This window comes from Parus major, chromosome 1A, assembly GCF_001522545.3.
Source record: "Parus major isolate Abel chromosome 1A, Parus_major1.1, whole genome shotgun sequence".
Lineage (NCBI taxonomy): Eukaryota > Metazoa > Chordata > Aves > Passeriformes > Paridae > Parus > Parus major.
In genome coordinates this window covers 56,576,008-56,588,248 of record NC_031773.1, presented here as the reverse complement: position 1 = coordinate 56,588,248, position 12,241 = coordinate 56,576,008, and the positions used below count along the sequence as shown (strand labels likewise).

At 44.2% G+C, this 12,241-nt stretch overlaps 2 protein-coding genes across 2 annotated transcripts in view; one reads left to right on the top strand and one right to left on the bottom strand.

The window, feature by feature from the left end:
- Positions 1-1,020: 1,020 nt before the first annotated feature.
- LOC107204842 (poly(U)-specific endoribonuclease-like) lies at positions 1,021-8,931 on the top strand. The gene is given in 10 exon segments (XM_015628668.2): positions 1,021-1,062; positions 1,803-1,876; positions 4,007-4,103; positions 5,628-5,739; positions 7,342-7,463; positions 7,544-7,653; positions 8,073-8,125; positions 8,128-8,240; positions 8,645-8,801; positions 8,804-8,931. Coding segments are annotated over 10 exon segments (966 nt in total). The 3' UTR covers positions 8,890-8,931.
- Positions 8,932-11,391: 2,460 nt separating this feature from the next.
- Positions 11,392-12,241, bottom strand: part of LOC107204192 (lactosylceramide 4-alpha-galactosyltransferase-like) — a 4,601-nt gene continuing 3,751 nt past the window's right edge. Inside the window, exon 4 of the mRNA XM_015627005.1 lies at positions 11,392-11,526. Within this exon, the coding sequence (XP_015482491.1) occupies positions 11,392-11,526 (135 nt within the window). The remainder of the gene's footprint in view (positions 11,527-12,241) is intronic.

The following is a 12,241-nucleotide window of genomic DNA, read 5'->3' as shown; positions in this document are numbered from 1 at the left end:
ACTCAGAGCTTTCACCCCAGGGAATAGATTGAGAATTGATGATAAAAATCTCTGTTTTGAGTCACCCATGTCATTGAGTTGAAAACCAGGGAGAAAATACCCAATATTGTTTTCCAGGACAACCTTACCTACATGCATGGTGTGTCATGGATTTGCATGAAGGTGTTGGGCATCTTCTCATTGAAGTTGTCTCACCTTGTATGTGTAAGCTAAGTTTATGGCCCTTCTTAAAGAAATACCACCCAGAAAGAGTTTTTATAAGATGACTGTGTAAGTTATTAGACAAGTATTTTACTTTGGCTAGGGTATATTTTTTCTAGTCTTCAGTTACAGCATAAACAGATGTTTGGAAACTATCTGTTCCAAAGTCCAAAATCCATCCATCTGTTTGGAAACTAAAGGGACAACAAAAAAGGAAAGGAAAAGTCCATGATGATATTGTGGTAACACCTAGCAGAGATAAAGGAGAGTAAAGGCTTTTACTTTGTAAAATTTAGTGATTTCAGATTTGGGACAAGTTTCCTGAATGCAGGAACACGTTTAGTAGACGTATATTTATTGAACAAAAATGAGGATTGAAATATGTAGGTACACTCTTGCTGTAGCCCTCTTCTGAGTAGACACCTTGAGCTCATGTGATATTTCATATTTTTAAAGGAGGAACGGTCAAACAGAGCCCTACAATGCTTTATAAACACAGGACAAATCTGCCAAGAGCAAACCGAGAGCAAGTGGGTATTAAAGAGAAGACAGATATCTCCTAGATAGGTGAGTGTTATGAAAATACACAAATATAAAAAAGATGTATATAAAATACTGTATCTGTGGAACAAAATATTATAATAAAACCCAAGTGACACCCTCCCTAATGTTCCACATATCTTGGATGTTCAGCAGGCAGCAGTCCTCTTTACCAGCAGTAGTTCCTTCCAAAGTAAAAACTCTATTAAACATAATATGATGGTTCTCAAACAGACAAGATAAGCTGATGCAGAGGAGCAGACAGCAGGAGGGTCCAGAATGCAGCACAAAAGCGATCCAATAAAATTAGGACAGTCCAAGGTAAAGGCTTGAAGTTTGAGAAACATCTCCAGTATTGTTCTTTGAACTCACCAGTCCTGTCCTTGGGCCTTCAGCTGAGCTGCTGAAGTGAGTAGTTTTCTGTTTGGTGTTGGTTTGTAAGCTTTTTTGAGAAGGGCTTTCTCTCTCTAAGACTCCAGGAAGAATTTGGAAGTATGGCTGGAAATAAATAAAACTGGTGCTGTTGGTGGCTTTTGAAGCAGCTCCCTGGGATGTTGAGCAGGGGCCTTGTTTGGGCTGCCCAGCCAGGATTGATGATGTGATACCACAAGCCCCACTTATGTACAAGCAGAGCCTGGGGTTGGGCAGGGGCTGAATGAAGTTCCTCTGTGACAACCTCCTTCTTCTGCACTGTCAGATCCATGCAAGTACCTGTTCCAGGCACAAATCTTCCTTCACATTCTTGTTTAACCCTGGCAACGAACATATCCTTTGGCTCTTATACACTAGAATTTTTAATCCTTTTCTTCTTTTAACGTATTGACACCTGTTCAAGCCTAATTAAAAATTTAAGTGATCTTTTAGGTTTCCTAGCCACAGCTATCCCAGAGTACCAGTGAGCCCGAGGGAAAATGGACTGTCAATGCCTCCAGCGTTGCTCAGGAGCACAGCAGCTCAGATCCAGAGTTACAGGCAGGCTGAGATGTGGCAGCTGCCCTAGTTACAGTTATCTGCCCTGCCCTCTTGCCCTTGCCGCAGTCTTTGTTTGCTCTTTCTGCTAGAGAGCATGGAACTTGCCACTGGCAGGAGGATGCAGCGAGTTATCTCCATCCTGGCCAGAACAGAAGGAGAAAATGTAACACCAGTCAGAGGTTTAGAGCTGGGCTTGAAGGTGCCTTGGTTCAATCTGGGAGAACCAGTTATTAAAATCATGGCAAGTTGCCCCAAGAGCTATTTGAAAGAAATGTCAATTGTTAAGAGATTTCTGTACTTCTTTTCTGGAAAACATCTCTTTTGGAGAAGAATTCAAAATTTTCAAGCCGTTATTCTCTGGGCTTTGATGCATATGCTGCTTTGTAACTGATTGATTACACTGTCAGTCATTTAAAGGTAAATCCGCTTCTCTTTTTCTCCACTCTGTTGTCTTGATCCCCTCTTAGTGTGGACATAATGTACTTGAAACTGGAGCTATCTCTGGGTGCTTCATCACAACAACAGCTGTCATGGTGGTGTTGGCCAACACTGGACAAATGCCAGGCACCCACAAGAGTCATTCACTCGCCCTACCCTGCCACAGTTGGGCAGAGGAAAGAAAAAAAATTAATGAAGGGTTCATGTGTTGAGATAAGAACCAGGAGAAAACACTCCAAGGGCAAAATAGGCTTAGCTTAAAAGTACAAAGTGAATTTAATACTAACAGAATCAGAGGAGGATAATGAGAAGTAAAATAAGCCATTAAAAATTTTTCTCCCAGCTCCTCCCTCCTTCCCACCAAGGATGCAGAGAGACAGGGTATGGGAGTTTGGTCAGTTCGTCACCCAAGATCATCTTCCACTGCTCTGGGAGAGAAGTCCTTCCCATGAAGGGAAGTGAGACCATGGGGTTCCTTCCCATGGGAGACAGCTCTCTGTGAGCTTCTCCAGTGTGACTAAAATGTCATGAACAGCAGTCCTGCCAAAACTGCTGTGATGTAGGTCTCTCTTTCCATGAGGTGCAGTCCACCAAGGACAGGTTGCTCCAGCCTGGAAGCAGGTCCCCCTCTCTCCACTGGGTCTCCCATTGGATCACAGCCTCCTCCAGGCATCCACCTGCTCTGGCATGAGCACCTCCCCCAGGGGCTGTGGGTGGATCTCTGCATCCCCCGTAGATCCCCCATGGGCTGCAGGGGAACAGCTGCTTCACCATGGTCTCACCTCAGCCTGCAGAGGAACCCCAGCTCTGGCTCCTGGAGCATCTCCTCCCCCTCTTCTCCATGACCTTGGTGTCTCCATGTTGTTTCCCTCACATGTTCTCACTTCCTCCTCTTCTCTGACTAGGAAAAGAATTGTGCCCACTTTGTGTTTATTTTCTTCTTAAATTTGTTATCACAGAGGTGTTACCATCACCTCTCATTGGCCCAGGCTTGGCCAGCAGCATGTTCATCTTCAGAGCCATCAGGGATTGGCTCTGCTGGACACAGCAGAAGCTTCTAGCAACTTCCCACAGAAGCCACCTCTGTGCTCCCCCCACCACTACCAAAAACCAGGCCATGCAAAAGCAATACACAGCCCTTCCTAAATCTTCTTGATAGACAAATGCACAGACTTCTGAAAACTGTACACTAATATGCAGGACACGACTCCAATAAAAATAAGGGAAGGAGAAGCTTGGGCAGGTATGTGTATCAGAGATAAGTGCATGAGGAATTTTTATTGAATGAAGACATGGTGTTTAGAGCCTTACTTGCCCTTTGTCACCGCTGCCTTTATGCTGGGATAATCACATGGCAAAGGAAAACATTCTGTGCGGAATCTTGCTTGAAGGAAAAAGGGAAGAGTTTATAAGATTGCTGCTAGAAAAGCATCGTAGAGAGAATTTTTTGCTTCCTGTTCTGTTGGCAGTGTTGCTGCACCCTGGTAATAATTTCCTGCTTGCCTCTGGTTTGTGTGCAGAATCCTCGAGAATGAAACATCACCATCTTCCTTTTCATTTAATTGAATGGAAAACCAGAAGAAGACTTATCAACAAGAACTTTGTTGTCTGACAGTCTAAAGGAAGGCTCAGGTTTCCTTACAGGTTACCTGCATTCTTTAAAAGGAAATGTGGACCTTTTCTGCATTGTGCTTTTTGCAGTGGCACTGACAGGAAGGCATGGGGAGAAAGAGAAACTTAATGACAGGCTGATATCCAGAGCATGGAGTGACATTAGAATACTCTAGAAGTAACTTGCAGAAATAACAGCACGTGCCTTTTTTTAACACATGTATTCCTCTGTATTTCTCGACAGGAAGGCTTTTCATGAACTTTCTAAGCTTTTCAATGAGATGTGGGATGCAGATGTTCACTGCCTTAGGCCTGGGAAAGAGTACACAATTGATGTGCAGGTAACCAATTGCCAAGTCAGGATTAAGGGCAGTGTGGTGCTGCAGGAAAATGTACCTCCAAAAGTGCCTTTTGCTCAAAAAGTTGTCTCTGCTTTGTCATGTCTAGTGAGGAAAGCACCCCTTAGGAGAGAGGAACGGTACAGAGAGCACAAATGGTTCACACTTACCTGGACTTTGGTTACAAGTGGAGTCTCTCAGGTGTTAGTCTTGGGTCCTGTAATATTTAATCCCTCTATCTGTGAGCTGGAGGAGGAACTAGCATGCAACCCTTCCAGTTTTGCAGATGACAGTAAACTGTGGTGATGAGGTTGGTATGCTCAGGTGCAGGGCTTCTCTTCCACTGGACATAGGCAGGCTGGAGCAATATGCTAAGGAAGGAAGACCATGAAATTTAACAAAGACAAAGGAATAGGATCCCCAGAGAAGCTGTGAAATCTCGATCACTGGCTGTTTTCAAGACCCAACAAGATGACACCCTGAGAAACAGAGTCTGAATTCAATGTTAACCACACTTTGACCAGCACTAGAGATGTCCTGTGTGTTTTGGCATGTGAATGACAGCTTGTGTGTGTGTGGTCTGGGTGACTTGCAGCAAGAGAGAAAGGGAGATAGGTCCCAAGTCCTTCTAAGGGGAAAAAGGGAAGAATTTGAGAAATTCCTGTGTTTCTCTGGAAGAACAGGGAACAGCACAGAGGGGTGAGTGAAGAAGATTTCATGACTGTTGTTTTCAATCCAAGGGAAATGTGAGGAAGGAGTGAGAGATTTCATAAGCAGCCATTTCACTCCTTGCTAGCCCAATGCAGTGCAAACATGACCATGTATTTTAGCCACAAATTGCAACAAGCCAGAATATTCACAATCCAGTTTTGTACTCACTCAAGAACTTATTTTATTCTGATGTTACTCAAACACTTTAATCCAATGTTGCTTCATATTATAACAGATAATTTCCTGTTGCTGATAAATTTGAAATAGTGGTACCTACCCCAAGCCAAAATGTGTCTGGGGAAAACTTCTCCCATATGGTTTCTCCATTCCTCAGAACAAGGCTCTAGGTACCCCTTGCCTATGTTAACAAACTCATCTTCTATCTACTTTACTTGAGCCTGCCCCTTATGAAATTTGAAAATTATCAAGAAAGTCTCCTTAAAACTGCAGAGACAGAAGGTACTCAAATCTCCTTTTTATTTATTTTTGGTGGGAGGGATCCATTGCTCTACATTACATGTATATAGTATAATAGCACAGCTGGTTACTGAGCAGAAATGGACTGTCACATGGGCCATTACAATCATCTTTGAGTCAACAGAGAAATTACAGGCTCTTACAGTTGTCAGAGATTGTCTTTTTTCTTTATGCTGGCAGTTCTGTAATATCTTCTCTTGTTTCATAGGAAGAAAACTCCTAGCAAAGAATCCTGATAGCATTATGGGGTTTGGTTTGATTATTACAATGGCAGGCACTGTCTTATCTAAGGACAGACATCTTACTCCTTACGTTTCTTTCCTCTGGTGTTTTTCCTAGGGAAAAGCAGGTCTAGCACAGCAAGGTGACAGTGCTGTCCAGGACAATGCAGCCAGACATCTGTTTCACAATGTAAATGAAGAATGCCTGAGGAGCATAAAAACTTTTGCAAGTGAGACCTGTTCTTTTGTTAATGGTGGAAGTGATATAAAAAAAAATCTGTGCTGTTTTTGATGTGTTTGCCTAAAATATAACATTGCATATCATTTGGATGGTGGTGAGGATCATCAGGCTGCAGGTCATTTGAAGGAAGTTTTCATTACACTTGCTTTGGGATTACTTGTACCTGAGCCTCAGGAGTAACATCATTTTGTGCCTTAGGCAAAATCTGAATCCTCTGGCTCTTCTACTACAAAGTAAAGGGGATGAGACACCACAAACTCGAGTAGCAGCCCAACAGAATCTCACAGTGTTTAACCAGACCAAGTGCTGCTGCTGCACCTGGGTCAGGACAACCCCTGGGATCAATCCAGGCTGGGAAGGGCAGTGGGAGCAGCCCTTGGAGAAGGAGTGCTGTGGGTGAGAGCTAGACATGCCCCAACTCAGAACCCCCCTGTGCTGGGCTGCACCCAGAGCCCCAGGGCAGCAGGGGAGGGGGATTCTGCCCCTCTGCCCTGCTCTGCTGAGCCCCCCCTGCAGGGCTGCATCCAGCCCTGGGCCCAGCACAGGAAGGACAGGGAGCTGCTGCAGCCAGGTCAGAGCAGGGACACCAAGGGCATCAGAGGGATGGAGCAGCTCTGCTGGGAGGAAAGGCTGAGGGAATTGGGATTGACCCCCCTGGGGAAGAGAAGGGTGGCGGGTGACCTCACTGTGTGGAACAGTGCCTGAAGGGAGCCCACAGGAAAGATGGAGAGAGACTCTTGACAGGGGCCTGGAGTGACAGGACAAGGGGGAATGGGCTTACACTGGTGGAGAGCAGGTTAAGATTAGAGTTTAGAAAGAAATTGTTTCCTGTGAGGGCAGTTGAAACACATTGGTGAACAGTTTGTCTGGAGATGCTGTGGCTGTCCCATCGCTGGCAGTGTCCAAGGCCAGGCTGGATGGGACTCTGAGCAACCTGGGATAGTGGAAGGTGTTCCTGCCCATGGCAGGAATGAACTGGATGATCTTTAAGGTCTCTTCCAACTCAAACCATCCTATGATTCTATGTATTGAAAAAGACACTAAATTAATCTTAACTCCTTTACTCACAGCTTCGAAGCCCTTTCAGATAGGGCTGGACCCACAGCTAGGTCTTGCATTTCTGTTGGGTGCAATACTTCAGCCATGTCTATGAATGTATGTTTCCTTCCCTAATTTTTCTCAAGCTCAAGACATCTGATAAAGGTCTATGCTCTATTATTACTCTTCTGAAATAACGCCCACAAAACCTTTTCCCAGCATAGCTCAAGGTCCTAATCCTGTTATCTGTAATTGTGGCAGGCAGATGTGATTTGTTTTGGTAGAAGGTCATTATTGCTTCAGCACCTGGCTCCATAAGGAAGCTCAGTAGCTGGTTTTCTTTAAAAAGATCTTTAAAAAGTGCAGCAGTGATCTGGCCATGAGTCACCTTGAGGCCTACTCTTAACAGTATACCTGAGAGTAGAATCTGACATATAAAGGAATGGCTTTCTCTAAGGCCCGTCATGGTGTATTCTATGGTGACTTTTTATGATGGCACTCTAATGCTTGGATCAGGCATATGAGCAGACTGAAAGTTTCTCTTTTTCTGCAGCCTTTATTTCCTTATTGGACAACTATAAGACATAAACTGGTGTAGCAGAAGTAGTGACTCCAGAACAAATAGTTGAAAACAATTGTTTCCTTGATGCCATCTTAGCAACAGAAGTCATGAGAGTAACACAGATATTTTTTGTCACTGAAAACACTGAATAAAAAAGTAAATTGTGTATGTATCTTGGTTTTCTATGCTTCAGCTAGCTCATGACTATCTGCTGGAAAAACTAGCAAAGCCAAACCTTGCTGACTTCAAACATCAGCTTTATGACATCTAGTTCCAACTCTGTGCCAGGAAAGAAGGAGACAGGTATGTTTGATGGGTATGGGCACTGATAATCTCTGTGCTATTCTGATTTAGATAAATATAAACCCAAGTACCATCTGCTACACAGATGTACAGAACAGGAACACAGCAGTAGAATGGCTTCAGACTGACAGAGAATGGGTTTAGATTGGGTATGAGGAAGAAATTGTTCCCTGTGAGGATGGTGAAGCCCTGGCACAGGTTGCCCAGAGCAGCTGTGGCTGCCCCATCCCTGGAAGTGTCCAGAGCCAGGTTGGATGGGGCTCTGAGCAAGCTGGGATAGTGGAAGGTGTCCCTGCCCATGGCAGGGGATTGGAATGAGATGAACTTTAACATCCCTTTCAACCCAAACCATTCTACGGCTCTATGAAACATATAAAAGACCTATATATTCTTTTTTCTTCTTTTCTTCTTCATTACAGACCTGATTCTTGTGGTTTTGAACATGTTTTTGTTGAAGAAACAAGGCATGGTAAAAGATCTTAGGTTTTCACAACTGGGTGCAATTTTACCTTTAGGAAAAGTGCAACCAGACTGATTACAAGGGATGTGGCTTGGAAGAAGAAAACCAGGAGAAGAACAAGCCTTTGGCAGCCTCTGCAAGTAAGACAAATGGATCCAGAGATAAAAGTTGTAATGAAACAAGTTTAATGATGCAATCACAGGCTCAGTGTTTTGAACAGTAATAAGTATATACAGTACATAACTGTATGTAAGAATGAATAATAACATGTCTTCCAGCTTCTTTTCTTAAAAAAAATATTTTAAAAAGTAGTGCTGCTGTTTACAGAACAGCAATACTGCTAAGGCTAAGTTGGGATAAATGATCACATATGCTCCAGAATTCAGGGAAAAGATTGTACTCCAGCTATATCACCCAGGTACATCAAGGATATCTGAATCTTAAAAAGCTCTCAAAAATCTGGAATCATAAATTCTATCTGCCCCATCACAGCTGTGTTGGAGATTGTTGTTGTTTCATTTATGCTTTCAGCCTGACAAAGATGACCAAGTTTTGAGCATCCAGTTCGGCTGGAAGGGCTCAGTCAAGCCAATTGGAAGCACCTTTATTGGTGTCAGCCCAGAGTTCAAATTTGCCCTTTACATGGTCATTTTCCTGCTATCTGAAGAAAGAGCCACATGTGAAACAGTCAAGAGCTACAGATGGTTGTCTGGCACCGTGGGCACCACATTGGAACAGCATATCCAGTACTGCTCAGCACCACTAGTGAAGAGTAGTGGAGTGAGCAGGAAACTTTTTTTTAAACTGGGGGAAAGAAGGAGTGGTGGAGAGAGGAGGAATGGATGGGGGGGGGGGGGTAGACAGGACAAGACAGCAAAGTTAATATGTTGTTTTATAAAACTCATTTCAAGTAAAAATTGATGACTCTGTCTCTTTTGGTCTGCAATGGAATGTTTAATCAGTAGTGTGCTGTGACGCTGAGAAACCATGAAACATACTCCTGTTCACATTAAATCTACATCTAAATTACATCAGTCTTCTCTTGTGCATGTACTTTTCAGCAAATTATAACATTTAGGAAAAAGGTATTAAAGTTTATATACATATTTCTCATATTTGTTAGTCACTGCATATCTAAAAGAGCAATAAACACACATTGCTTACACTTTACCTTCCAGACAGAAGCCTGATTTGGCAGAAGCAGAACTCCAGGATGTTTTAGTCTCCTTTTCTCATTTCATAAGAAGTTAATTTCAAATGCATTATTACAATACAATGACCTGGACACACAGGGAACACATTTAGGTGGGGAGATGCTCATTAGATCCACAGTGGGCCTTAAAATATTTTCTGTTACTTAACACAATTTACATATATTCCCTATGTATTCCTGAAACACCTGGATGACAAGTTCATGATACAGGTACTAAGAGGGCCAACTCAGAAAGATGCCCTCCTGGATTTGTTGCTTATCAACAGAGAGGATCTTGTGATCCTCTCGAGTGGAGATTGGTGGTTGTCTTGCCACTGTGACCATGAAGCCATCAAGTTTAAAATCTCTGGTGCAACACTGGACATGAAAAGAGCAGACTTCAGGCCGCTCAGGGAACCAGTAAGTAAAGTCCCCTGGGAAAATGCTTTTGAAGGTCCTGGGGTCCATCAGTGCTGATCACTTTTTAAGCATCAGCTCCTGAGGGCACAGGAACAGGCAATTCCTAAAAATCAGAAATCAAGAAGATGAGGCAGAATGCCACTTTGGCTGAACAGGGATCTTCTTTTATAGATAAGGTAAAAAAGGAAGGTGTATGCCCAGTGGAAGCAAGGTCAGGTGATGTGGAAGTAATACAGAGATGCTGCTCACCACTGTAGGGGGAGAATTTGTGTGGCCAAAGCTCCATTGCAATTGAAGCCACTAGGAATGTGGGGCACAATAAAAAGAGGGTTTTAAAAATACATTAATGGCAAAAGGCAGTGCTGAAATGATATCAGCCCATTACAGGATGAGGATGGTCACTTCACAAACAGGGCTATGGACAAGGTTGTCGCCCTGAAAGCTCAGCTTCTGAGCTTGCTAACATAGTTTTCTAAGGACTTTCCCAGGACAGTAACTGTAAACATAGATATGTGTACATTCTTTCTGTTACATGTCTTGTGATGGACATCTCTCATGGCCAGTGCAGTGAGAAAGTGTTATCCTGACCATCCAATCCCTGGCCATGGTCAGAAGCCTATAAATCCTGGGAGGAAAAATAAACTCTGCTCTTTCTTTCACCACACCTCGACCTGTGTCCGCATGATCTATTCATCTTCAGCGGTAACACAAGGTAGAGATGTTTAATGCTTTCTTTGCATCTGTCTTCAACTGATGATGGACTAAGGAGGTCCCAGCACCCTGAGCTACAGGAATGTGACTGTGAGAATAATTAACTGAGCTAGCCCTGAAGGTGTGAGTGATCTATGGCTCTAGCTGGATGCCTGTAAATCTATGGTGTGTGATGGGATTAATCTGAGAATACATAAAGAGCTGGCTGATACCATCACGAGGCATCTCTTGATAATTTTTGAACAGTTTTGGGAATCTGGAGAGGTCCCAGTTTTCAAAGAGGGCAAGAAGGATGGCCCTGGAAGCTACAGGTCTGTCAGTCTCACTCCAGTGCCTGGTAAAATTATGGAGATGATGATGATTATTCTGGGATGTATTGAGAAACCTGAAGGTCAACACAATCATTGGTCACAGCCAGCACATCTTCACGACAGCAAAGTCCTGCTTATCAAAACAAATTTCCTTTTATGCTAAGGTAACCCAGTTGATCAAAAAACATCAGTAGATGTAATCTTTTTGGATTTCAGTAAAGCTTTGGACATCATCTATCTCAGGGTGCAGCCCACAGCTGGATAAAGACATTGTGTGATGGGCAAGGGTCAAGCACAAAGAATTACAGTAACTAGGGTGACAGTAGACTGGTAGCCTGTAGCTTGTGGGGCTCCACAGGGTGCCATACTAAGTAAGCTTGCTGATGATACAAAAGGAGAGGAGCTGTTGACTGCCTTAAGTGTGAAGAGGCCCTGCAGAGTGCCCTGTATCAATGACAGGGCTGGGCAATCACCAACTGTGCAAAGTTTAACAAAGACAAGGGCTGGATTCTGCACCTGGGATGGGACAGCCCTGGATGTACAAACAGACTGGGAAACAGACTGTGTAAAGAGACCTAGGGTCCTGTCCTGGTCGATGACCAGCTGGACATGAGCCAGTGTCCTGGCAGCCAGGTGGGTCATGCCTATCCTGAGACCACCAGGCCTGCATCACCAACCGGGCCAGCAAGGAGATTGTCCCACTGTACTCTGGGCAGGGATGGCCTCACCTGGAATATTGTGTGTTGTTTTGGGTGCTGCACTACAAGAATAATCTGAAGCTGTTAGAGAGCATTGAAAGTAGGGTTACAGAGATGGTAAAAGGCCTGGAGGTGAAGCCACACGAGGAGCAGCTGAGGGCACTTGGTCTGTTCAGCTGGAGAAGAGCAGACTGAGGTCAGACCTCACAGCAGTTCTGCAGCTTCCTCATGAGGGGAAGAGGAGGGATAGGCCCTGATCTCTGCTCTGTGTGACCAGGGACAGGACCTGAAGGAATGGCAGGAGCTGTGTCAAGGGAGAGATAGAGTGGGTATCAGGAAAAAGCTCCTCACCTAGAGGGTGGTGGGGAACTGAACAGGCTCCCCACAGATTGGTCATGGCCCCAAGGATAACAATCTCGTGCAGATCACGATCGTTGGAGTGTCTTACCCCCTAGCAGGGCCAGGGGTTAGATCTATGATGGTTATGGGTCCCTTCCAACACAGAATATTCTGTGAAAATTAAAAATGCCACAGAGAGCAAGCCAAGGGTCCTTACAGCTCCTGAAACATCACAAGGGGCTGCTCAGGCCAGGATCCACAGGAGGAGCCATTGGAGAAAACCAGGAGAGGACCAGTGGAGGGATGCTGAAGAACAAGTTCAACCTCCCTTGCAGCAAGAGGTCTCCTGAGGGACAGCAAGAGAGGCTGAACTCAGGTTCTGCTCTAAATTTGAAACTCAAAGGATCGGAGGCAGAGATCAGAAATGGTACAAAACCACAGAGCTGTCATGCAGAAC